Below are 27,787 nucleotides of genomic sequence, written 5' to 3' on the forward strand. Positions count from 1 at the left end.
GGAGCACCGCCTGTCCTCCGTCTTTTTGCTACTATGGCCTCAGATCATGCCTCTTGTTCTCTTAATGCAAAAACCAAGCGTCTTTTCTTACGTTTGGTTTCTCTTTTTTAAATTGGGCAATGTTACCTGGGCACTATGTATTTTTAGAGTGCCTACTAGCTCACTGTGCACATAGGTATCTGGAACTCAGAGAGGTTAAATTCCTTGCCCCAGGTCATGCACACACACTTAGCAAAAAACCTGAACCCCAGTTAGAGTCTGGGCTCCCTGACCTTGAAGCCAATGATCTTTTTACTAAGGTGGTGGTGGGGGTTGAGGAGCAGGAGTTGCCATTGCTCTGCCTGCCTGGCTTTCTGAGTTTACAGATGGGCAAACTCTACTATAGAAAGTTTTAGGTGTCTTAGCCAAGGCAACATAGATGAAATATAGCCCTAAAATCCTGCTTCATGATTGTTCACTTTACAGCTTCCGTTCATTCCAGACATAAAAGCAGAATGCGCCCTCCGTGCACCTCTCCCCTCCATCACCACGGGGCACATTTACTTTAGATGCTGGATCCATTTGTTCTGCCCCTTGGTGCTCAGAGCTTGGGTATAACCCTGCCCAACTGTCTCTTTTGTATTAGATTGAAAATCAGACTTGAAACTGAATTCCCGCTAAGGTGTTGATGATGAATAACTATCATTCAGTACTACTTCAGTGATGGTGGTATTTTAGTAGCTGTCCCCTGGATACTCAAAGAAGCAGTAGAATGGTGTAATGGCTAAAAACTGAAGCTGTGGGTTTGAATGTCTTTATGGCTCTGACATACTACAGAGCTAATATTTAGCCTGGTGCTTAAGAGATGTGATTCAGCATAAGATAAACCTTGGCTGTGGAGAGGGGGTAAGGAGTAGCACCTGTCCCTGAGGATGCCCGTATTAAGAGTCAGTGAATTAGTATTTATAGAGTCTTTGAAACTGCTGTTGACTTCAACATCATCCAGAAGTGTGGCTCTCAAATGGTGGGTTTTCAGCTTTCATGCTGGTGGTTCTCTGCTGTGCTTCTCAGATCTGACCCTATAGATGTCACCTGGTCAACCTTCTTGCCATGGTGACTATCCTTCTTCACATGTATAGGGAAAGCCCCTCTGGGGCTTAAGGAGCTTGTGACACAGTTGTCAAGATGTCTTTCTCCAGATCTTTTTGCATATTTGCAATAACCATGATTTTTCTCAGTGTATTTGCTGAATTTTTTTTTTTTTTTTTTTTTTGAGACAGAGTCTCCCTCTGTCGCCCAGGCTAGAGTGCAGTGGCATGATCTTGACTTACTGCAACCTCTGCCTCCCCGGTTGAAGCGACTTTTGCGCCTAAGCCTCCTGAGTAGCTGGGATTAAAGGCGCCTGCCACCACGCCTGGCTAACTTTTGTATTTTTAGTAGAGATAGGGTTTCTCTACGTTGGCCAGGCTGGTCTCGAACTCCTGACCTCAGGTGATCCACCCGCTGTGGCCTCCCAAAGTGCTGGGATTACAGGCATGAGCCACCACGCTCAGCCGAATTGTTCATTTTGAGTAGCTCCAAGAAGGGGTGTAAAAATGGATGTCATTTATCCTAATGTGATGAATTCGTTCATGAAAAATTACAATTGGATCCATGTTTTGAGATATCCCTGACCTAAAGGAGCAGAGAATAGGTGGTTGTTGTCTTAGCCCCAGTTCTAACCAGTAGCTGCTGTGAACTGGAGGGACTGGCAAAAAAGAAGGCAATCTGAAAACAACCCTGTGAGGTAGAACTGTTATTATTCTGTATTGCAGCTGAGGCCACTGAAGCACAGGGTGGATAAGTGACTTGCCTGAGGTCATGCTTCTTGTCAGGGCTGGAGTTGTCATTATGTCCTTATTTGGCTGGAAGCTGGTGACATTTTTGGGGTATGGAGTGTGTCGGGGGGCTTATGATCTCTCAGGTAGCTCTCACTGCTCTTTTTCCCCTTAGGGTCCGAAAGATTCTAAACCTGCGTGTGTTTGAGGATGAGAGCGGGAAGCACTGGTCTAAGAGTGTGATGGACAAACAGTACGAGATTCTGTGTGTCAGCCAGTTTACCCTCCAGTGTGTCCTGAAGGGAAACAAGCCTGATTTCCACCTAGCAATGCCCACGGAGCAGGCAGAAGGCTTTTATAACAGCTTCCTGGAGCAGCTGCGTAAAACATACAGACCGGAGCTTATCAAAGGTAAGCAGGAGAGCCACATCCAGGAAGGAGTCTTTGGGACACTCCTGGACAGAGGGAAAAGAGAAGCTGCAATTGCAGCATCACCTTTCCTGGAAAGTCATTGTTTATGCTTGTTACTTACTTAGAACCACATACTAGCTGCTGCTATTGCTGCTGTTACACGTAACACGTGTTCTCAGAATGCTCCTGCTGGCACTTGCCTTCCTCCCTTCTGTTCACATTTTGAAAATGTTTGGGAGCCCAGAGGTGTGGCTAATACAGTGGTGTTTCTTTGATTGTTTAGCTTAGCTGGAATATGTCATTTTAAGTTCTAGTAGCCATATTTAAAAAAGTAAAAAGAAACAGGTGAAATTAATTTTAAAAATATATTTTATTTAACTGAATATGTTCAAAATATGATTTTACTATGTAATCGTTATAAACAATGATGAAGTAGTTTACATTCTCTCTCTCTCTTTTTTTTTTTTTCTAAATAAAGACTTTATTTGATTAGAGCAGTTTTAGGTTTACAGTAAAATTGAGAGGAAGGTACAGAGATATTCCATATGTCCCTGCCCCCACATGCATAGCCTCACTCATAATCAACATCCCGCATTAGAGTGGTGCATTTGTTACAACTGATGAACCTAAATTCATTGTTGGATTATAACAATTGTTCATGGCGCATCGTTATCACCCACAGTCTCCTGTTTACACTAGGGTTCACTCTGATATTCTGTGGTTTGGGCACATTTATAACAACATGTGTCCACCATTACAGTATCATACAGAGTATTTTTAATTTTTATGATTTTTTTTCTTTTTCTGTTTTGGCTTCTCAATAAGATTTTTTTAACCTAGTCTCATAGACTCTGTCTTTTAGTAGATGAGAGAAAGTGTGTGTGTGTATGTGTGTGTGCGTGCATGTGCGTAGAGACAGGAGGAGCTGTAGATGGTTTTTTTGTTCTTGTAATGGTTATTTCAAAGTTACCATTCATAAATAGTTACAAAAATTTCTATCAAAATTTAAGAGGATCTTAGTATATTTGAACATCCCCTTTTCCTTTCTGGTTCCACTTTTTAAAATGGCTTTATTGAGATATAATACACATACTATACAATTCACCCATTTAAAGTGTACAAGTCAATTTTTTTAGTTTTTTCGGAGTTGTGCAACCATTGCCACAATCTAATTTTACGACACTTTTGTCCCCCTTAAAAGGAATCCTGTACTTATCAACAGTGCTGGCCTACTCCCCACTCTCTTCTCTGTTGCCCCAGTCCTAGGCAGCCACTAATCTACTCTCCATCTCTTTAGATTTGTCTATTCTGAACATTTTATGTAAATAGAATTATATAATGTGTGGTTTTCTTCCTGGCTTCTTTCACTTAGCATAATGTTTTCAAGGTTCATCCATGTTGCCACTTTTCTTTTCATCATAATCATAATCACTTCTAATCATAATTTATTTATAATCTGTAACTGGCTGTATTTGATAATATATTTTATCGATTTCTGTGGCCACCAACCTGTCTTGCTTCCTTCTTTGGGCTCTTCTTTCTGAAGCACATTCTGTGATATATCAGTTGTTTACTAAGAGTCTGTTAGTGGAACATAGCCATTGTAGGTTTTAAAATGTTTTTATTTTGCCTTAATTCTTTATGATTGCTTAGCTGGGCATGGAATCCTAGCCTGACATTTCTTTTCTGGTAAAATTTTGTCTTTTTTAAAAAAAATTATTCTTATACTTTAAGTTCTGGGGTACATGTGCAGAATGTGCAGGTTTGTCACATAGGTATACATGTGCCATGGTGGTTTGCTGCACCCATCCACCCGTCACCTACATTAGTTATTTCTCCTAATGCTATCCCTCCCCTAGCCCCCCACCCCTCAACAGGCCCTGGTGTGTCCATGTATTCTCCTTGTTCAACTCCCACTTATTTGTGAGAACATGAGGTGTTTGGTTTTCTGTTCTTGTGATAGTTTGCTGAGAATGATGGTTTCCAGCTTCATCCATGTCCCTACAAAGGACATGAACTCATCCTTTTTTATGGCCGCATAGTATTCCATGGTGTGTATGTGCCACATTTTCTTTATCCAGTCTATCACTGATGGACATTTGGGTTGGTTCCAAGTCTTTGCTATTGTAAGTAGTGCTGCAGTAAACATACATGTGCATGTGTGTTTATAGTAGAATGATTTATAGTCCTTTGGGTATATACTCAGTAATGGTAATTTTTAGTAAAAATCCTCTGTGCTCTGGCTATTCATCTCTCTCTCTTCCCTAACTCCTGTCAACCACTGATCTTTTTACTGCCTCCATAGTTTTGCCGTTTTTAGAATGTCATATAGTTGGAATAATACAGTGTGTAGCCTTTTCTGATTGGCTTCTTTGACTTAGTAGTATGCATTTAAAGTTTCTCTTTTCATGGCTTAATAGCTCATTTTGTATTGGCACTGAATGATGTTCTGTAGTCTGGAGATACCACAGTTTATTCACTTACTGAAGGATATCTTGATTGTTTCCAAGTTTAGGCAGTTATGAATAAAGCCGCTATAAACATATGTGTTTTCTTTTTTTTTTTTTTTTTTTTTTTTTTGAGACGGATTCTCGCTCTGTATCCCAGGCTGGAGTGCAGTGGCCAGATCTCAGCTCACTGCAAGCTCCGCCTCCCAGGTTCATGCCATTCTCCGGCCTCAGCCTCCCAAGTAGCTGGGACTACAGGCGCCCGCCACCTCGCCCGGCTATTTTTTGTATTTCTTAGTAGAGACGGGGTTTCACCGTGTTAGCCAGGATGGTCTCGATCTCCTGACCTCGTGATCCGCCCATCTCGGCCTCCCAAAGTGCTGGGATTACAGGCTTGAGCCACCGCGCCCGGCCCAACATATGTGTTTTCTTATTTTTTATTTATTTTATTTTTTGAGATGGAGTTTTGCTCTGTTGCCCAGGCTGGAGTGCAGTAGTGTGATCTCGGCTCACTGCAACCTCTGCTTCATGGGTTCAAGTGATTCTCCTGCCTCAGCCTGCCGAGTAGCTGGGATTACAGGTGCCTGCCACCACACCTGGCTAATTTTTGTATTTGTAGTAGAGATGGGGTTTTGCCATGTTGGCCAGGTAGGTCTTGAACTCCTGACCTCAGGTAATCCACCCACCTCAGCCTCCCAAAGTTCTGGGATTACAGGTGTGAGCCACCATGCCTGGCCAAACATCTGTGTTTATAGCAGGTTTTGTATGTATATAAGTTTTCAGCTCTTTTGTGCAAATACCAAGAAATGCAATTGCTAGACTTAATAAGAGTATGTTTAGTTTGTCAGGAAGCTGCCAAACTGTCTTGCAAAGTGGCTGGATCATTTTGCGTTCCCACCAGTAATGAATGAGAGTTCCTGTTGCTCTCCATTCTTGCTAGTATTTGATGTTGTCATTGTTTTGGATTTTGGCCATTCTAATAGGTATGTAGTGATACCTCATTTTAATTTGCATTTCCCTGATGACATACGATATGGAACATTTTTTCATATGCTTATTTACTATCTATATGTCATCTTTGGTGAGGTATCTGTTAAGGTCCTTGGCCCATTTTGAAAAATTGGATTGTTTTCTTACTGTGTTTTAAGAGTTCTTTCTATATTTTGGATACTAGTCCTTTATCAGATATGTCTTTTGCAAATATTCAACTGGCAAATATTTATCCTTTATCAGATATGTCTTCTGTGACTATTCAATTTGCAAATATTTATCCTTTATAGGATATGTCTTTTGTAAATATTTTTTTCAATCTGTGGCTTGTCTTTTCATTCTCTTGACAGTGCCTTTCATGGAGAGGAAAGTTTTAATTTTAACAATGCTCAGCTTATCAATTCTTATTTTCATAGATTGTGCCTTTGGTGTTGTATCTGAAAAGTCATCATCCTACCCAACAAAATCTAGATTTTTTTCCTGCTATCTTCCAAGAGCTTTATAGGTTTGCATTTTACATTTAGGCCTATGATTCATTTCAGATAATTTTTGTGAAGGGTCTGTGGTCTTTGTCTAGATGCATTTTTTTTGTATGTGGATATCCAGTTATTCCAACATCATTTGTTGAAAAGACCCCTTGCTCCATTGTATTGCCTTTGCTCCTTTGTCAAAGATCAATTCACTGTATTTATCAGGGTCGAATTCTGGGCTCTCTGTTCTGTTCCATTGGTCTGTTTCTCTCTTCTTTCATTAATACCACACTGTCTTATTTATTGTAGCTTTATTATAAGTATTGAAGTCGTATAGTGTCAGCCCTCTAACTTTGTTCTTCTCTTTTAATATTTGTTTTGACCATTCTGGGTCTTTTGCCTCCCCATATAAACTTCAGAATCAGTTTGTTGATACCTGCAAAATAACTTGCTGGATTTAGATTGGGATTGCATTGAGTCTAAAGATCAAGTTGGGAAGAACTGACACCTTGACTGTATTGAATCTCTCTATGAACATGGAATATCTCTCCATTTATTTAGTGCTCTGATGTCTTTAATCACTTCTTTAATTTTTCTTACATAGATCTTCTACTTTTTTTTAGATTTATACCTAAGTATTTCATTCTGGGGGATGCTAATGTAAATGGTATTGTGTTTTTAATTTCAAATTCCACTTGTTCATTGCTGGTATATAGGAAAGTGATTGACTTTTGTGTCCTGCAGCCTTGCTATAATCACTGCCTGGCTTCAGTTTTTTTTGTTTAGTGTTTAGGATTTTCTTCTTGGATGATCATGTCATCTGCAAACAGAGACAGTTTTATTTTTCTGTTTAATTCCTTTTCTTTCCTTATTTCGTTAGCTAGGACTTCCAGTCCAGTGCTGGAAAGAGTGGTGAGTGGGGTATCCTTGGCTTCTTTCTGCTCTTAGTGGGAAAGCTTCTAGTTTCCCACTGTTAAGTATGATGTTAGCTGTAGGTTTTTTGAAGATACTGTTTATCAAGTTCAAGAAGTTCCCCCCAGCCAGGTGCGGTGGCTCACGCCTGTAATCCTAGCACTTTGGGAAGCCGAGGTGGTCAGATCTTCTGAAGTCAGGAGTTTGAGACCAGCCTGGGCAACATGGGAAACCCCATTTCTACTAAAAATACAAAAATTAGCCAGGCATGGTAGCATGCACCTGTAATCCCAGTTACTTGGGAGGCTGAGGCAGGAGAATCCCTTGAACCTGGGAGGCGGAGGTTGCAGTGAGCCGAGATTACACCACTCTACTCCAGCCTGGATGACAGAGTGAGACTCTGTCTCCAGAAAAAAAAAAAAAAAGCCATTCCTAGTTTACTGAGAGTTTCTATCATGACTGGATGTTAAATTTCATCACATGCTTTTTCTGTGTTTATGGATGTGATGATGTGATTTTTCTTCTTTAGCTTGATTGATTAATTGATTTTTGAATTGAACCAGCTTTGCATACCTGGGATAAATCCCACTTGATCATGGTATATAATTCTTTTTATACATTGTTGGATTCTATTTGCTTTTTGTTGAGGATTTTTGTGTCTGTATTAATGAGAGGTATTGGACTGCTGTCCAGGCTGGAGTGCAGTGGTACAATCTTGGCTCTGCAACCTCTGCCTTCTGGGTTCAAACGATTCTCATGCCTCAGCCTCCTGAGTAGCTGGGATCCAGGTCTGTGCCACCACACCTGGCTAATTTTTGTATTTTTAGTAGAGACAGGGTTTCACCATGTTGGCCAGGCTGGTTTCGAATTCCTGACTTCAGGTGATCTACACGCCTAGGCCCCAAAGTGCTGGAATTACATGCATGAGCCACTGCACCTGGCTCTTGTAATTTCTTTATCTGGTTTCTGTATTAGGGTAGATTCTGGCTCCATAGAATGAGTTAGGAAGTATCCCTACTGCTTCTATCTTCTGAAAGAGATAGATTGTAGAGAATTGGTATAATTTATTCTTTAAATGTTTGATAGAATTCACCAATGAACCCATCTGGGCCTGGTGCTTTCTTTTTGAAAGGTTATTAAATATTGACTCAATTTCCTCAATGGATATAGGTCTATCCAAATTGTCTATTTCTTCTTCTTTCTTTCTTTCTTTTTTTTTTTGAGATGGAGTCTAGCTTGGTCACCCAGGCTGGAGTGCAGTGGCGTGATCTTAGCTCACTGCACCCTCCGCCTCCCAGGTTCAAGCGATTTTCCTGCCTCAGCCTTTTGAGTAGCTGGGATTACAGGTGCGTGCTACATGCCCAGCTAATTTTTGTATTTTTAGTAGAGAAGGGATTTCATCATGTTGGCTGAGCTGGTCTCAAACTCCTGACCTCAGGTGATGCACCCGCCTCGGCCTCCCAAAGTGCTGGGATTACAGGCATGAGCCACTGCACCCAACCTGTCTGTTTCTTCTTGTGAGAGTTTTGGCAGATTGTACCTTTCAAGAAATTGGTCTTTTCTTAATTAATTTATTTTTTTTCTTTGAGAACCCTGAGAAACTAAGGGAATTGGTCTTTTTGTCTAAGTTATCAAATTTGTGGATATAGAGTTGTTTGTGGTATCCCTTTACCCTCTTTTTAATGTCCATGGGCTCTGTAGTGATGTCCTCTATTTCATTTTTGATATTGGTGATTTGTGTTCTCTTTTTTTTCTTAATTATCCTTTCTAGAAGCTTATTGACTTTACTTTTTCAAGGAGCCAGCTTTTGGTTTGATTTTCTCTACTGATTTCCTATTGTCAATATAATTGATTTGTGCTCTACTTTTAAAAAAAATTTTATATGCTAATATTCTCTGTATTGTTCCAATTTTTGTATATGTGCTACTGAAGCAAGCACTCTGCTCTAATTTTTATTATTGATTTTCTTCTGCTTACTTTGCATTTAATTGCTCTTGTTTTTCTAGTTTCCTAAGGAGGAAACCTAGATTATTGATTTTAGTTCTTTCTTCTTTTCTAATATACACATTTAGTGCTATAAGTTTCTCTTTTCCCCACTTTTGTGCTAAGAATTTTGTAATAAGTCTTCAAAACCTCGTGTGTAGTTTATACTTAACAATTCAGACCAGCCACATTTCAAGCGTCCAATAGCCATGTATAGGTCATGGCTGTCATATTGGATAATGTAGATTTAGGTCTCTGCTTATCTGTTTCTTTTTGGGTATGCCAACCTAGTTTGACTAATCAAGACTTAGCGAGAAAATATCTCAGAATAATGGTCCTGGTTTTCAGGAGAGCTATGATTCTGTAAAGACTTTTTAAAAGAGTCATTCATTTCTCGTTTCTTTCCCTGTTTCTGGGGATAAATTGCACTAAATATTATAATATTTTACCTTTTTCTTCAAGGTTACTAGAAAACATACTCATAGGTCTTCATGGAGAAATACATAAGAAAAAAATTTTTTTTTAAATTAGAAAACATAGCCTACTTTGGTAATGCAGTTCATTTTGAGCCCTTCCTAAGTAGAATGTCTCTTTCAGTGTTGAACTGCAGTATCTGTTGCTCTAGTTACACCCTTTTGTAAACAGTTATTATTATTATTATAATTATTATGTTTTTAGACAGGATCTCACTCTGTCACCCAGGCTGGAATGCAGTGGTACGAGATCTCTGCTCACTACAACCTTCACCTTCTGGGCTCAGGTGATCCTCCTATCTCAGCCTCTCAAGTTGCTGGGACCACAGGCACGTGCCACCACACTTGGCTAATTTTTTTTGCATTTTTTTTTTTTTAGTAGAAATGGTGTTTCACTATGTTGCCAAGTCTGGTCTTGAACTCCTGGGCTCAAGCAATCCACCTGACATGGCCACCCAAAGTGCAGGGATTACAGGCGTGAGCCACCAAGCCCATCCTACTTGTTAACTCTTTAGTGTTTCCTATGCTTTCACTTTCTCTCTCTGGATTAAACAAACCCAGATTATTTTTATTAGGCCTATTTTCAACCTTAATTAATGACATTTATGAAAAATTTTTTGAAGCTCTGTAGCAGAGCCCACATTGAGGATTGTCAGCTCATTCAATGTGCTCATGTTTAGATGGGTGATATTCCTACTCCTCCTTGGCATTTCCTTTTAATTCTCTTCCTACTTGTAAAAGATGTCCAGTTGCTATAAGAATACATGGATTCTAGATGAACAGAACATTCCCACCATAATTCAAATCCCACACTTACTTGGGTTCTGATAGAACAAAATAGATTTGCCTCTCCTGGAAATATCCAAATTTAGAACTCCATTTACAAGTCTGGTCATGGAGGTCTCCAGTGGTTTTTCCTACCGCGTGTCCACTGGGATCCTTCAGATGGTTTGCTGCAAACATGTTTCTTCACAGAATAAGTTATTAAGTCAAGTCCTCTGAGTAATTATTTTTCTTTTCTGAGACAAGGATTAGATGCTGCCAGCATTGTTCTTCTCTGCTTGCAGGTGTTTGTGGAATCATTCCATTTTTGAGTAATCTCAGATGAGTTTTAGAATACTCTAAAGTCCCTTGAAACATAGATGAAAGCAAAGAATATCAGAAAAGCATAAGTGAAGGCATTTTAAATGGGTGAACATTTATAGTTGTTAAGGAATGCTTGAATGAAAGCAAAACTGCTTTCATCTACATTTTTAAAGAGGAGTGTTTATTATTATTGGGTGTTTGTATTCCTAAAAACACCTTTTATTTATTTCTTTCTTTTTGAGAGAGAGGGTCTTGCTATGTTACCTAGGCTGGGCTTGAAGTCCTGGGCTCAAGTGATCCTTTTTCCTCAGCCTCCCAAGCTGGGACTACAGATGATGTGCCACCACACCTGGCATACTTTTTAAAATAATCGATATTTTTATCTAGGTAATTATATGAAGTGCCTGGGGCAATCATAAATAATTTCATAATGGATCAGAATTTAAGCTTATGGTATATAATACATCTGGTCATTTTGATGAAAAATTGACATAAATTATAAACAGTTTTTTTTAAAGGATTTTAAAATTACAATTTAATGCATTTTGGAAAAGCAAATGTAGAATGACTTGGGCTTATAAAACCAGAATTTATGGTTGGGTATGGTGGCTCATGCCTGTAATCCCAGCACTTTGGGAGGCCAAGATGGGTGGATTGCTTGAGCCCAGGAATTCAAGACCAGCCTGGGCAATATGACAAAACCTCGTCTGTACAAAAAATGCAAAAAAATTAGCCACACACGGGGGTTGCATGCCTCTAGTCCCAGCTATTCAGGAGGCTGAGGTGTGTGGATCACTTGAGCACAGGAGATTGAGGCTGCAGTGAGCTGAGATGGTACTGCTGCACTCCAGCCTGGGTGACAGAGCGAGACCCTGTCTCAAAACAAAACAGAAAACACCAGAATGTACAATTCTGTGACTAGTCAAAGACAAATCATAGAACTATTTTGATTACAAGTGCAAAGTAATTTTAATGTTGGTTATAGATTTACTTTCTTATTCCCCTAATAAGAGTCAAAAATCATGGTTAGATGCTACGAAGTAGGTGGCAATGCCTTAACCTGATGCATGTTGTCAGGCCCGAGGGCCCCTTCCATCCTTGTCAAGGGCTAACCTTCTGTCCTTTCATATAGCGTATACAGTTTTAATCAAAATTTATTTCCAAATGTTTTGAACTTCCAGAAGTCCTACAATTATATCAACAGTGTGTCACATTTTCTTTTGGCCTTATCTCTTTTATAGCCTCCAATGAAACAAAATGCATAGAGCATGCGTTACATATTTGCTGTCTTTTGATTAATTTTGAGAATTTGGCTTCTAGCTCCAGTATGAAAAGACTGTGAGCCCAAGGGACGTTGGAATGCAGATGAAATGCTAAATACATTTTCTTTATTTTTGGATTTTTAAGACCACTTCAGCCACTTTAAAATGTAAAGTTTAATTAGATTTAACATTTTTTTACTCCCTTCTCCTTTCCTAAGTGAAATTTTATTTTACATTTATATTTGATTTGTTTCTCTTACTTGTTGTTAGTGACAGAGAGAAGATCGTTGTCCCCTTTGTTCCTTATCTGTGTTCCTCACATCCCTGCCAGAGGAGGGGATTAGGGACATTTTCTCATCTGCCACAGCTCTTCCCACATGGTCCCTGCTGTGGTGCATGTGTGGACAGCAGGCCAGCTCTTTTGGCTCCTGTAGTTTTATGGCCTGCTTGGTAATATAACCCCAAGCTCTTTCACTTGTTCTGTATACAGTGGAACCCTGGAGGGGAAGCTAGTTACGGTTTGGTCCTCACACATGTTTATTATTATTATTATTACTATTAAGATAGAGTCTTGCGCTGTCACCCAGGCTAGAGTGCAGTGGCGCGATGTCAGCTCACTCCAACCTCCGCCTCCCGGGTTCAAGCGATTCTCCTGCCTCAGCCTCCTGAGTAGCTGGGATTGCAGGCGCCCACCACCGTGCCTGGCTAATTAATTTTTGTGTTTTTAGTAGAGACGGGGTTTCACCATCTTGGCCAGGCTGGTCTCGACTTTCTGACCTTGTGATCCACCTGCCTTAAGTGCTGGGATTACAGGGGTGAGCCACCGTGCCCGGCCCATACATGTTTATTATTATTGTTAGTTAATAACATGCCAAAATACCTCTGTTGAGGGCTTGTTATACAGGCCCTGTGCAAAGCAAACACTCTTTCATTCGTTATCTCGTTGAATCCTCACAACAATCCTAAGAGGTGAATATGAGGATTACTGCCATTCTGTAGGTGAGGTGCAGCAGGGTAACCTATGGAAGGTCACTCAGCACATAAATGGCAAAGCCTGGACTTGAACCAGCAGCTGTCTCTAGAACCTGAGCTTCACTGATATCTTTGCTTCACTGTAAAATTCACATCTTCTTGGCCTTTTCTGTTATCTTTCTTTTCTTTTATTTTGAGACAGTCTCGCTTTGTCACCCAGGCTGGAGTGCACTGGCGCACTCTGGGCTCACTGCAACCTCCTCCTCGCAGGTTCAAGCGATTCTCCTGCCTCAGCCTCCTGAGTAGCTGGGACTACAGGTGCCTGCCACCACACCGGGCTAATTTTTGTATTTTGAGTAGAGACAGGGTTTCACCATGTTGGCCAGGTTGGTCTGGAACTCCTGACCTCAAGTGATCTGCCCACCTCCGCCTCCCAAAGTGCCGGGATTACCGGCGTGAGCCACTGCGCCTGGCCCTTTTCTATTATCTTTTTGTATTTATTGAGTCTACTGGGACTTTCCTGCCTTCTCCGTCATGATCAAGGAAATCAGCGGAGGGGTTTTTGGGCCTCATTTGGGCCTAGGAAGGGGAGCAGTGTGCCCTGAGGCCAGAGTGTCCTTCCTCTCTGAGCAGTGATATTCATCCAGGGTTTTAGTCCTGTTTCTGCTGCAGAAGATGTTATTGGTTCCATTCAAGTCAGTTTTGTGACTTATCCGTCAACAAGACACTTTATCTGTCAGCCCTTGTGCTAGGCTCTGGGTATATAGTGCCAAGTAAGAGTGATGCAGTTCCTGTCCTGAAGGAGCTCATGGTCTAGAGAAGAGAGATACTAAACCAGTGTGGCTGTTTCTGCTGCAGCGTGGTAAACGTTCCTAAGAAACCTCCTGCTCTGTAAAACCGCTGCTAAAACTCTCAGGGCTTATGGGAAAAATGGAGTTAATAGCAGAACGCCGAAGTCCTGTGGCTGGGTTGGAAAGCAGTAGGCACTTGTTTTTTATTTTAATAAGATATTTTTAGGGGCTTCTGCTGCCAGTGCTTAGGGCTTTTTTGCTGAAGGCCGTCATTTTATTCCCACTATTCTGGCTCTCCTTGTCTGAGAAAACCCACCTCTGCCCAGATACAGCCTCTGTGGTATATGCACTTTCATTTACCAGTTGTATATGAGCGATTCTCCTTTCAGAAACAAGTGTCCGCAGAACCTTCTGAGGTGACTGGTGTGGTGCATGCTTTGAGGGAGTGTTAGGGATGAATAACAGGGTTAGGTGCTAAGGTGGTGGCTGCACATGTGCTTGGGTATGATATTGCCAGAGCTGTGTGTAGGTCATTTGTTGAATCTTCCTGACTCATCAAACCAATCCCCATGCAGAATGTTGTTGATCTTTGTGCCTGTATGTGGGTATGTGCTGTTGCCCCTCGTTAAATATTGACTGGTGTGCTGTTTAAATTGGAAACACCCCCACTGTTTTTCTTTTATATTTTACATAAAGTGTAAAAGATTGGAGACAATTTCGCCATGTTGCGCAGGCTGGTCTCAAACTCCTGGGCTTAAGTGATCTGCCCGCCTTGGCCTCCCAAAGTCCTGGGATTACAGGTGTGAGCCACTGCATCCGGCCTATTTTTCTTTTAAAAACTCTCTGAGCCTCTTCTTCTATTGTAATGACCTGGGGCACTGGACAGACCAGCCTCAGAGGAGAGATCAGGTTTTCCCAGCATGCTCCTGCTCAAGCACTGAGCATCCCACATCCCTAGAAACCCTTAAGTCCTGGGCAAACTAGGATGACTGGACACCCAAAGAAGCAGCCCTGTGGCAGTGCAGTTCTCAGGAAAACCTGGGCCAGGTGATATCCTGAATGCATTGTGTAAAAATGCACTCCTCTTTGCATAGGAGACAAGGTAGGGATAGGATGAACATCAGGGCAGGAGGATTAGCTGTCTGCTTCGGCTAGAGAAATGACAGAGATCATGGCCAGGTCCCCAGTAAAGCCGCTAGAGTATCCAGCTCTAGGCAGGTGCGTGACTGGCCTGAGCAGGTTCAAGAAGTTCAGGGACAGACTTGGATGGAGGAGTGGAAGAGAGACCACATTGCTGAAAAACACTGTTGGCAATCTGGCAACTTGGTCATCTGGTGCACTGGCTGACTTCTATGTTTGTTAGCGGCAAAGACAGCCGGGAAAGATATTTAAGCTGAGATGAGAAGGATGAGAGAAGCTGCAGGCTGTAGTATCAGGAAGTGTTTTTGTGTGGGCCCATTTAGAGGCTTTTCCTGTGTCCCAGCAAGCTCCCTAGGCTTGCACACATTTTCCCTTCTCCCTCCCTCTCTCCCTCCCTCCTTCCCTTCCTGCCTTCCTTCCTCCTGCTCACTCTTTCTTCCACTCTCCTTCAATCCCTTCCTTCCTTTCTTCCTTCTAAAATGGCCTTCTAAAATCTTCCTTCTAAAATCTTCCCCTTTCTACTCTCCTGCCCCTACTCCTCCCCACTTCTCATCCTCAGCCTCGCCATGTTACTGGGCTCCTCCCAACCTGGTGGTCTCAGGGCAGTTGGCTTCATAACATGGTGCTGGCTTCCTTCACAGTGAGCATTGCAAGAGCAGGTGTCCCAAGATGGTAACAGATGTGCTGATCCCTTCAGACCAGGCCTGGAAAGTGGCACAGCCTCACTTCTGTCATACAGTGTTGGTCAAAGCAGTCTCACAGCCTCCCCAGATTCAAGGGAAGGGGATACAGTCCCACCCTGCAATGGCAGGAGTGTCAAAGAGTTTGCAGCCATCTCTAGTCTTCCACAGCTCATAACCCTGTTGCTCTCAAAGGGTGGAACTTTCCTCATTTCATGGCTGTTTCTCAAATCATTGCTTTAGGGGAAAAACTCTAGTGCATAGTCCTATCATATTTTCCATTCTACTGAGAATGAGCTAAAGGTTGAGGGTGCATTATTGGGTCCCCAGACTGACTGAATAGGCACAGGAAACTGGGTCACTTGTGTCCTCTGCAGCCCCTCAGGGATCTCCAGCCTTCACATGAATGCTGAAGGCCTCATTTGACAGGAGGCATTGAACACTCTCCAAGTTGAGTGTTAAACATGCATTGCTTTTATAGTTAGAAAAAAAAAAAGTTAAACCAAAATGGAATAGTGGAGAAGAGCAACCTCCGCTCAAGCTTCTAGTTCCAGCTCTGAGGCGTTTGTAATGGGCTCAGGAAAACATTCACCGGTCAGCTTTGTTCAGCAAATCAGAAGCAGCTGCAGTATTCAAAAGGATTACCTGTATATTCTCTGCTGGGCCTGATTTGTTGTGGGCGTCTAAGAGCTAGAGAAATGTGGACACACATGTTAGGAGAGCAGCAGTTTATGACCGCTTCTGCTCTGTGTGCTCCGTGGGGCGTCCATGATGCCTGTGCCTCTCCCACTTCATAATGCAAAAAGGTGCCAGGAGCTGGAAGACCACGTCTAGTTTTTGTTTTGTGCTTGGTACTTGATTTCTGTGGATTTGTTTAATTTTCTAATGTTTACTATTTAAAGCATTTTAACAGCATGAGTGAACTTTCAGTGGAAGCCTGTTTTATATACTTTGGCAAAGACTATGATGCCAAAGGCATTATTTTTCTTGTAAATTTAGGAAATTACAACGTGGGATCGTGTCTTCATTGTTAATGAATGGTGGGGTTGGCAGACTGGTCCAGGCTGATGCTCTTGTGTAAAAGTTTGACACAGATGTCCAACTGATTTTGGCCAAATAGGTTTATATTTTCTCTCATTCTTTTCTTTCACTCTATTCACTATTTGCTTACTGACTTCCATATTTATTCCTGCATGTCACTTTTTTGGTCTTACACGTACATCATCTCCATAGCTACAATTTAGCATCCCTTTTCCCAAATGTATCCACTTTCATTATTAAACTCTATCTTTTCATGATTTCCTTGATGTGCTTAGTTGATTATCTATTGTGAACAGCAACCTGATCTTGCCAGTTCTCCCTTCCCCTACCTAAAATAACCATGGTCACCCTAAAAGCAATGTCAGCCACCACAGTGGCTCACGCCTGTAATCCCAGCACTTTGGGAGGTCGAAGCAGGAGAATCACTTCAGCCCAGGAGTTCTAGACCAGCCTGGGCAACATAGCAAGACCCCATCTCTACAAAAAAAAAAAAAAAAAGAAAAGAAAAGAAAAGAAAAAATTAGCTGAGTGTGGTGGTGCATGCCTGTAGTCCCAGCTACTTGAGAGGCTGAGTCAGGAGATTGCTTGAGCCCAGGAGTTCAAGGCCGCAGCAAGCTATGGTCACACTGCTGCACTCTAGCCTGGGTGATGGAGTAAGACCCTGTCTCTAAAAAAATTTTTTTTTAAAAAGCAGTGTCAGTGGTATGGTGGGGTTTTGCACTCCTGCAATAATGGCAGCGTGCCTTATGCACAGCAGGTGCTTTGTTATTTTGTGCAATGAATTCCTCTGGGTCTCAGGAGATGAGGACTGGCCCATTTTGGTGACCTTGCCATCCTTTCTATTCTTTCCATTCTCTCTGGGCTCTTTCCCCCTCCTGTCCTTATTCTCCTTCCTCTCTTTTATCTCATTTCCTGAATTTCCTCCACACTTCTGACCATGAATTGCAGGATCAGTTCTTTCTCCTTGCCCAAGAGTCTATTATGGCAATTCAATTGGAAGAAATAAAGACAAATTTTAAAAGAAGTTACAGGCATAGGTAGAAAGAAACTTCTGTTCACTGTTGTTACAATCCAAGTAAGTAAGGTGACTTGGGATGCAAGGAAAAGTCTGAATCATTCAACAGGAGGAATGGGAAGAGTTCAAAACCTTATTGATTCAGGGACTATGAATTCAGGAAAAAAAAAAAAATAGAATATATTATATTCTATATATATAATTTTTTGTAATGTATATATATAATATAATGTATATACATATACACACATATATATTTGTGACCATATATATGAGGGTTTACTTCTGGACTCTCAGTTCTATTTCATTGTTCTATGTTTCTGTCCTTACACAGTACCATACTGTTTTGATTACTGTAACTTTGTAGTAAGTTTTGAAATTGGGAGGTGTGAGTCCTCTAACTTTATTCTTCTAATTAATGCTTGAATAGGTAGTATGATGAGGTAGTTCAAATATCAAAATGATATGAAAAGGTCTAAATTGGAAAGGTTTGCTCTCATTCGTGTCTCTGTCCAGCCTGTTTTGCTTGCTCTCTAGAGATAATCAGTTTTATTAATTTTTTCTATCCATCTATCCATTTGCAAATGTGAGCAAATATGAATTTTTAAAAAATATTTCACTTTCTATACAAAAGGTATGATGTGAGGTACTGTTTTGTATCTTGGCTTTAAAAAAATTTTCACAGTGTGTCCTAGAGATTATTTTCTTTTTTTTTTTTTTTTTTTTTTGAGATGGAGTCTCGCTCTGTCGCCTAGGCTGGAGTGCAGTGGCCAGATCTCAGCTCACTGCAAGCTCCGCCTCCCGGGTTCAAGCCATTCTCCTGCCTCAGCCTCCCGAGTAGCTGGGACTACAGGCGCCCGCCACCTCGCCCAGCTAGTTTTTTGTATTTTTTTAGTAGAGACGGGGTTTCACCGTGTTAGCCAGGATGGTCTCGATCTCCTGACCTTGTGATCCGCCTGTCTCGGCCTCCCAAAATGCTGGGATTACAGGCTTGAGCCACCGCGCCCGGCCCGAGATTATTTTCATACCAGTTCATAGAGACTTCTTTTTTTTTCTTTTCTATTCTGAACAAATTAAATCTCTCTTTTTAAACTGCTGTGTACTGTTCTATGGCAGGACTATAGCCTGGCTTATTTAATAGATCTTGTATTGTTGGACTCCTGGGTTATTTCTCATTTTTGTCTCTTAAAAACAGTGACATGATGAATACAGTTGTACGTGTGCCACTTCATATGCAGTCGGGAGATACCTGTTGGAGAAATTCTCAGAAATGGGATAGATGGTGCCAGATAGCTGTTTGTAGGCACCGCACCTTTCTGCAGTGTAAGACTACCATATTTCTCCTAGCTCTGTTGGCAGAGTGTATTTTGAACTTCTAGAATTTCACCCATCTAATAGATATCCCATTGTAGTTTTAATGTACAGTGTGTGGTTGGACATTTTTTCAGATGTTTGACTGATTTGTATTTCCTTTTCTCTTAGCTGTTTACGTGCTTTGTCCTTTTTTTGTTGTTTTTTTGAGACAGGATCTGGCTCTTTGTCATCCAGGCTGGAATGTAGTGGCAGCGTGATCATGGGTCACTGCAGCCTTGACCTCCCAGGCTAAAGCAATCCTCCCACCTCAGCCTCCTGAGTAGCTGGGACCACAGGCATGTACAACCATGCCCAGCTAATATATATAAAAATTATATATATAAATACATATGTAATATTAATACATATTAATACGCATATAATAATACAAAAATTGTATATACATACATATATGTGTATATATGTTTACATATCTATGTATACATATAGAGACATATATAATTATACACACACACACACACACATATATATAAAATTTTTTTTTTTTTGAGATGGAATTTTGTTCTTCTTGCCCAGGCTGGAGTGTAATGGCATCATCTTGGCTCACTACAACCTCTACTTCCCTGGTTCAAGTGATACTCCTGCCTCAGCCTCCTGAGTAGCTGGGATTACAGGCATCCACCACCACGCCCAACTAATTTTTGTATTTTTAGTAGAGATGGGGTTTTACCATGTTGGCCAGGCTTGTCTCGAACTCCTGATCTCAGGTATTCCACCTGCTTCGGCCTTCCAAAGTGCTGGGATCACAGGCGTGAGTCACCGTGCCTGGCTATTTTTTTTTTTTTTTTTTTTTTTTTTTTTTTGAGACGGAGTTTCGCTGTGTCTCCCAGGCTGGAGTGCAGTGGCGTGATCTCCTCACTGCAAGCTCCGCCTCCCAGGTTCACGCCATTCTCCCGCCTCAGCCTCCCAAGTAGCTGAGACTACAGGCGCCCACCACCACGCCCGGCTAGTTTTTTGTATTTTTAGTAGAGACGGGGTTTCACCATGTTAGCCAGGATAGTCTCGATCTCCTGACCTCGTGATCCACCCGCCTCGGCCTCCCAAAGTGCTGGGATTACAGGCTTGAGCCACCGCGCCCGGCCAGCCTGGCTATTTTTATACTTTGTAGAGACGGGGTCTCACTATGTTACCCAGGCTGGTCTCAAGTTCCTAGGCTCAAGCTATCTTCCCACCTTAGCCTCCGAAGTGCTGGGATTACAGGCATGAACTACCTCCCCTGGCCTGTTCATTTTTTCTGTGAAGTTATTTGTCAGGGTTTTTATTTCTTTGAGTGCTTTATACATGCTATGAGTTGCGAATATCTTTCTCTATTTTGTCATTTACTCTTTGACCTTGCTTAAGGGACTGCTGGGTAGACAATTTTGATCCTTAAGCAGTAGATTGTCAATTTTTTGAAATGGCTGCTGGCTTTTGAATCAAGTTTCCTATGATTCATATGACATTTTCTACTCCAAAATTACAAAGAAATGTGGCTATTTTCCCTCTCCTGCTTTTTTTTTTTTTTTTTTTTTTTGGAGATGAGTCTCACTCTGTCACCCAGACTGGAGTGCAGTGGTGCAATCTTGGCTCACTGCAACCTCTGCCTCCTGGGTTCAAGCGATTCTCCTGCCTCAGCCTCCTGAGTAGCTGGGACTACAGGCACACACCGCCACGCCCGGCTAATTCTTTATATTTTAGTAAAGACAGGATTTCACCGTGTTGCCCAGGCTGGTCTCGAACTCCTGAGCTCAGGCTATCTGCCTGCCTCGGCCTCCCAAAGTGCTGGGATTACAGGCGTGAGCCATCACACTCGGCCTCCTCTTCTGCTTTTTTGCTTTCATTTTTTACTTTGAAATCTTTTATCTGTTTGTAGTTTATCCCATATAAATGTAAAGCATGGATTGAACACTTATCTTTTTCTTCAGGTATTTACTAAATGGCTTCCCAAAACTATTTATTTAAAAAGCCGCCTTTAGCTTTACTAATTTGAGTTTCTGACTTTAACTTCCAGTAAATTCTTGTATGTATTTTTGAACTTTTAAACTTTATTATTTTTAGTTTATAATTTTAATTTAAAAAAACTTCCATTCACTGAAAAAATTTGCTTTCTATCCTTTTTGTCCATCTGTCTTATCTGTTTATATGCTGAACACACTCTTTTAGTTATTGAGGATTTTTACTATGCTTTCCTATCAGGTAAGGTTAATTTCTCCCACATTGTTCTTTAGAGTTTTTCCTAGCTCTTCTTAAATGTTTATTTTTTCATATGAATTTTTAAATCAGCTTATATACTTCCAGAAAGTAATCATATTATTTTTACCTGGAGTGTGTTAAATTTATGAATTCTCTGGGTCCCTGCATTAGACACATTAAGGTTGGCTGCCTGTTTACATATCCCTACTTGGGTGTCTAAGAGACCCCCAAACTCAATGTGTCTAACCCTGACCTCTTAATTTCACTTCCTAACCCCAAACCATGACACTGTCAGCTTACCTATCTCAGTTGGTGGCAACGCCAGCCTTCTAGTGGCTTGGGCAAACAACTGAACCAACTAAAATGCTGGATGGAATATATTTCTTTAATTCTTTTGTATTTCATTTTATTCATTTTTATTTTTAAAAACTTTCCTACAGCTTTCATAGGCTCTTTTTTTTTTTTTTTTTTTTTTTTGAGATAGGGTCTCATTCTGTCACCCAGGCTAGAGTACCGTGTTATGATCATAGCTCACTGCAGCCTTGAGCTCCTGGGCTCAAGCAATCCTCCTGCCTTAGCCTCAGAGTACCTGGGACTATGGGCATGTGCCACCATACTTAATTTAAAGAAAAAAATTTTTAAGAGGTAGAGTATTGCCATGTTGCCCAGGCTGGTCTTTAACTCCTGGTTCAAGTGATCCTCCTGCCTCTCAGCCTCCCAAATACCTGGAACTATAGGTGCATGCCACCACGCCTGGCTGTTAACTTTTTATTTTGAAATAATTTAGGCTTACAGAAAAGTTCGACAAATAATAAGCTTCATCCAACTTCTATTGATAACATCTTACATAGTACAGTTATCAAAATGAGGAAATTAACACTGGTAACATACTATTGGCTAAACTACAGACCTTATTTGAATTTTGCCAGTTGTCCCACTGATGTCCTTTTTTCTGGTCCAGGATTCAATCCAGAATTCCAAACTGCGTTTAGTTGTTGCAGTTTCTTAGTCTCTCCCAAAATGTGGTGATTGCCTTGTCTTTCCTTGTTTTTCATAACGTTGCCACTTTTGAAGAGTCACTTATTTTGTCAGTTTGTAGAATGTCCTTCATTATGTGTCTGCCTGATGTCTTCTCCTGATTAAAGTTAGGCATTTTTTGGCAGGAATACTACGAAAGTGATCTTGTACCCTTCTCAGTGCGTCGTGTTGGGGCACATGATGTTGACGTGTCTCGTTATTTGCCAGATTTTTCTCTGTCAAGTTACTGTTTTCCACTTTGTAATTGGTCAGTGTTTCTTGTGGAGATAATTTGAGACTATGCAAATATCCTGTTACTCAACCTGCTCCCACTCACTAATTTTAGCCTCCATTCATGGTCTTTGCCTATAACACTTATTACTGAAGTACTTGCTTAATCAATCCATCTTTTTTGTTTGAAATGTTTATTCCATATATATTTTGCATTAGAAATGTAAAAATAAATTAGGACTTTAAAAACATCTTTTGTATTTTTAATAATGGTTATACTCTTTTTTTTTTTTTTTTTTTTTTAGACGGAGTCTCGCTCTGCCGCCCAGGCTGGAGTGCAATGGCCAGATCTCAGCTCACTGCAAGCTCCGCCTCCCGGGTTCACGCCATTCTCCTGCCTCAGCCTCCCGAGTAGCTGGGACTACAGGCACCTGCCACTGCGCCCGGCTAGTTTTTTGTATTTTTTAGTAGAGACGGGGTTTCACCGTGTTAGCCAGGATGGTCTCGATCTCCTGACCTCGTGATCCGCCCATCTCGGCCTCCCAAAGTGCTGGGATTACAGGCTTGAGCCACCGCGCCCGGCCCGGTTATACTCTTAAATAATCTGTGTATGCTAAAACGGCTGGGTGAATCTCATTATCTTGGTTAGCCTTCAATTACTAGCTCCAGGACATCTTGGCTAATATATTTACTTTTTAAAAGAAACTTTTTGGGCAAGGCGCAGTGGCTCATGCCTGTAATCCCAGCATTTGGGAGGCTGAGGCAGGCAGATCACAAGGTCAGGAGATCGAGACCATCCTGGCTAACACGGTGAAACCCTGTCTCTACTAAAAATACAAAAAATTAGCTGGGCATGGTGGTGGGTGCCTGTAGTCCAGCTACTCGGGAGGCTGAAGCAGGAGAATGGCGTGAACCCGGGAGGCGGAGCTTGCAGTGAGCCAAGATCGCGCCATTGCACTCCAGCCTGGGTGACAGAGCGAGACTCTGTCTCAAAAAAAAAAAAGAAAAAAAAAATAAATAAATAAAAGAAATGCGTTTCCTAATCGTGAGCCATGCTGATTAAACCTTCCCTGGCCACTGCATAGTGTTCTTCTAATATATGCCTACAAGAAATTTCCCAAGTGTTGTTAGTGTAGAATTTTTGCATCTGTATTCAAAGGAGAAATTTGTCTATGCTTTAAAAAATATTCCTGTCTAATTTTAGTGTGAGGGTGATACTGGCCTTGCAGAACAAAGTAGAAAGCTTTACATCTTTTTCTGTGGTCTGGACCAATTTAAATCACATAGGCATTACTGCTTAATAGAACTTGTTAGTGATCTTTTTGGGCTGGATTCCTTGGCTATTGCTCTGGTCAGTTTCCCAGCATCCCTCAAGTTCCTCTGGGCAGTGAACTTTACTTGTCGTCTCCTTCACAGCTGGATTTTCCAATTTATTGGAAGACAATTTTATAGATTTTTAAAATGGTTTTGAAAGATCTCTATATCTAGAATCACATTCATTTTCTCATGTGGTTTGGTTGTATTTCCCCCCTTTTTTTCTTAATCAGCGTTTTTAGTTTTTTTGGTATTTCATTGTTTTGCTTTAATCTTCTTCACTCTTTTCCCTTCATCGTCTTCGCTTTAATGAGTGTGTGATTTATTTGGTTTGTTTTCCTAGTTTCTTATTTCATTCGGTTTTAGTCTTATTTTCTAATAAATGCACTTATGGGGTGAAACTTCAGAATTTGGTGTGGCTCCTCCTCCCCACATCTGGTTTATCAGCAAATCCTGTTTGCCTCACCTGGGACATACATGCACATGGAAGCTGAGAGCAGAGCGCCACTTCTACACCCACCCTGGCACAGGCCATCTGCATCTCTCATCTGAATTTTTGTGACAGCCTCTTAATGGGCCTCCTGCCTCCAGCTGGGTCTCCTTTCAGGCCATACCCAACACAGCAGCCTGAGTGAGCCACTTCTCCCGTGTATTCTATGGTACTATAATAATAACATACTTTTAACTTAGGAAAACTTACAGGGATCACTTTGTCTTACTTCTCAACAATAATTACAAGAAGAACTGTACATGCGTGTGTGTGTGTGTGTGTGTAGAGACAGAAAAAGAGCATGCACAATAGAGGGCATGCTACTCCAGGGACTGTCTCATGGGGGTGACAGGAACTGATGGAAGGTGGTTCTGAGCAGAGGCTCACTCTGGCCGTGGGGCTGCCCTGTCAGGGAAGGAAGCCTTACCAACTCAGACCAGTCTACCTTGGAGCCTTTGTTAGGCTGCTCCTGCTGTGTCTTTTGTCTCTGGAGGCTCTGAACTGGGTCAGAACCTTGCCATGAAGCCCTTCCAAGGCCACTCTGCTCCCAAGGTGAAGACTTATTCCCTAGGCTGATTCCCAAGCCGTGTACAGCCACAATGCCCAGCCCAGCACACCAGAGCTGCTGCAGTGAGGTTAAGTGACAATATACTGCAATAGTAAAATACATGAGAAACTCATAATAAAATGCCAGCAACATGGAAATGCACTGGATTTGAATGCAGACCCTATCCCATTATCACAGTCCCAGGGAGAAATTACAGGCCAAGATTAAAACGTAGTCAAATCCAAAAGCTTTGAAGACCAAAGGAAGTAAGATATGAAATCACATCCCATGACCTCATGAGCTCAGAAGCCACCTTCCCTGCTGTTCTTTGTGGAAGGGTGTCCATGCTCGATTGAGTTTGGGTTCATGCAGCAGCCTTGTCCAAGCCATGTCTGAGATGTGTCATACAGGTGTCCTTGTAGGTCCTTTGGGGGCCTCAAACACTGCATCATCTTCACACAGGCTTCCTTGAGCCTCAGTTAGACAACCATACAGCCTTCAACCCTACAGAGTTACCCCAGGCAGAGTGATGTCAAGGACCCCAGCAGGGCCCAGAGATACCTGAGCAAAGTTTGATAATCAGGGAGCTCCTTGCCTTGGATCTCTTGTTGCACAACAAGGCTACCTTAATTGCCTTGAATTTATGACCTCAGCATGTAGGCATAGTTGGGAATTTAACTTCCCAGCTAAAGGTGAATTTTGGTCCTAGGCATTTAGCATCCTAATGTTTATTTCTTCTCATGGCTTTGACACTCTTTAGTTTGGAGTTGAGGGTGGCCCTGTTAGTGAAAGGTGCCCTCGCTTTTCCATCATTAGGTATTTTGGGTCCCCCAATGCTTCTTGCTACAAAGTTCCAGGCTTGAGACACTTGTTTCCAAGAAATGAATCTTTTGTAGACACCACCCTCAGATGTAGACACCACCTCTGTGCAGTTGCAGAGCCAAGCAGAGAACCCTGATAAGGGGAGCCCAAAGCCTGGGAAGAAGCCACAAGAGCCCCAGGTCTGCCTTTCCAGTTCCCTCCATGGCCCCGAGTATGAAATGGAGTCAGACCTAGGCCTAGCCCTCAAACTGTGAGAAAATCAGCTGCCAGGGCCTGAAGGGCCTATAATGTACCCATTTGCTGACGAAACAGATATTTTCACCTCCAAGTCACTTAGGACATGTCATTCCCAGTGCTACTGGTCTCTGCCTAAGGCCTCAGAACCTTTGCCTCAGCTTTCCAGGCACCTTTGGGCCAGGCCTCTGCTGCTGTGTTGTTCCAGCGGTGGTTCACTGGCACTGGCCCAGCCTCTGGGGCACTGGGGATGCCAAGGAACACTCCTGTCTCTGTAGAAGCAGCTCTGTACTTGAGGACAGAGCCACCATGGATGCTAGCGGCTTCCAGAGTCATACTCCCAAAGACTCTAGGCACAATCCTGCACATCCAGATCAAACTCTTCTAGCAGGTGGTGGCTCCAGCCTGGCCCCAGGCTTATTTTGAACCCCGCGATGCCACTCATTTGCTGAATTTCTTGATGTTCCAGCCTGTAACCCACTGTTGGGGTTTCCATCAGTAACAGCCTCCTGCCTACTCAGGTTCTGAACAGATTGAAACTAGAACGAAGAGGAAACCTGCAGGGTGAGAATGCTTCCTTGGTGGCAGAGAACTGCCTTTAGGGGATGTGCTTAGATGGGTTGGCCTGAGGCTCATTGTCTAGTGCCCATGTCCCATACTGGTCCCCAGAGGTTGGCTGAGGTTCAGCCCAGTCGTGGCCACACAGGGCCAGCTCTGGAGAGCAGAGAATGTGGGCTTGTTCCCAGCCAGGCCAAGAAGCAATGGTACATGGCTTTTGTTCTCCCCATTTTTCTTTCAGAGTATACTTTTTTGACAGTATTTTTCTGTCCCATCCCTGCAATTTGCCCATATACTACCATGGACAGTGGTAGGCATGACAATAGTAATAATAGTGACTATGATTTCCTGTACACTCACTGTGCTGGCCTGTGTACTAACCTGTGTGCACCTTTGTAACCATCCCAGGACAACTGTCCTGTTGTACCAGAACAAACTGGGGCCCGGAGAGGTGGTGTGAGCCTTCTTGGCTGGCGGCAAAAGTCAGTGAAGCATTGTCCAAAGGGACGTGGACACCAGTTTTTGTAGCTACACAGGCAATCTGCAGGGAGGCACTCTGGTTTGCAGCTGTTAGGACCTTGGAAAGTTCTGCTGGAGATGAGTTCATGGGTGATTAGGCTCCAGCTGAGAGCTTTCCTGCTTTAAACATGCAGCATAAGTGTGTTTAACACGTGCTTAACCTGCAGCTCTGGGTAGAAAGAACCCTGGGACTTAATATTCAAGAACAACTTGACTATATCACCGTAGGAGCCCAGATGTCGTTTTATAGATATGCTTTTGTGTGTGTGTGTGTGTTTTTAAAAATGTGTTTATTTTCCCTGGCTAGCATAATTCCTCTTGGGGGCTTTACCCTTTGATCTGGGCTGGAAAAAAAAGTTACCATTTTAAGATCTCTTAAAACATGTCTTTGGATTTATCATCTGTACAGATGGAAATTCACATAATAGTTCTATTCTTAACTGAAGAAAAACAGGAAGAGAAAATAAATTTCTTGCTATTTGGAATGATAAACAAGGTGAAGCATATGCTGTATATCCTGGCAACAGAAATTCAAGATCGGAAATAATTCCTGTCCTCTTGAGCCTGCCTTCAGCCTCCCTGAGGAGAGCAGTGACTGAAATTTTCTACTAATTGTAGCCGTAATTTTAGCATGCAATTAAACACATGATTTCCTTCTCAGCTGATGTCTTTTTAGTTAGTCTGACATGGATAAGACAAAAGCTCTGTTGATTTGAACGGCCACTTTAATCTGATAGGAGGTCATGGAAAGTCATCATTATTTAAGCACCTTTGACCATCCAGTAGGATCTAGATTAATCTTGCTGATAAACATGGCCAGCAGCTTGGGTGCCTCTGATACAATTTCCAATGCTACTGTCTGTGGGCCAAAGAAAGCTCTCTGTTGGCATGCCCATTTTGCTGAGTCCTTCTGAAGTTAAGGACCACTGCTAGGAAAGACTCAGAGGTGGAATTTGTGAGGTTGTGGTGGCAGGAACAAAGACTCATGGAGGTCACCCAAGTTGTGGAAGGACCTCAGGGTGTGAGGCCTGCCTGTGCCC

At 42.0% G+C, this 27,787-nt stretch overlaps 1 protein-coding gene and 1 non-coding gene across 3 annotated transcripts in view; one reads left to right on the forward strand and one right to left on the reverse strand.

The window, feature by feature from the left end:
* DTD1 (D-tyrosyl-tRNA deacylase 1) overlaps window positions 1-27,787 on the forward strand; it is a 191,579-nt gene that overhangs the window by 6,488 nt on the left and 157,304 nt on the right. For both annotated transcript variants that reach the window (XM_025400276.1, XM_025400275.1), the window contains exon 3: window positions 1,972-2,207. In XM_025400276.1, coding sequence (XP_025256061.1) covers window positions 1,972-2,207 — 236 coding nt within the window. The remainder of the gene's footprint in view (window positions 1-1,971; window positions 2,208-27,787) is intronic.
* LOC112633901 lies at window positions 11,583-11,703 on the reverse strand. The gene has a single exon (XR_003121661.1). It is a non-coding gene; the product is annotated as a U6atac minor spliceosomal RNA (small nuclear RNA).

Source organism: Theropithecus gelada, chromosome 10 (genome assembly GCF_003255815.1).
Source record: "Theropithecus gelada isolate Dixy chromosome 10, Tgel_1.0, whole genome shotgun sequence".
Lineage (NCBI taxonomy): Eukaryota > Metazoa > Chordata > Mammalia > Primates > Cercopithecidae > Theropithecus > Theropithecus gelada.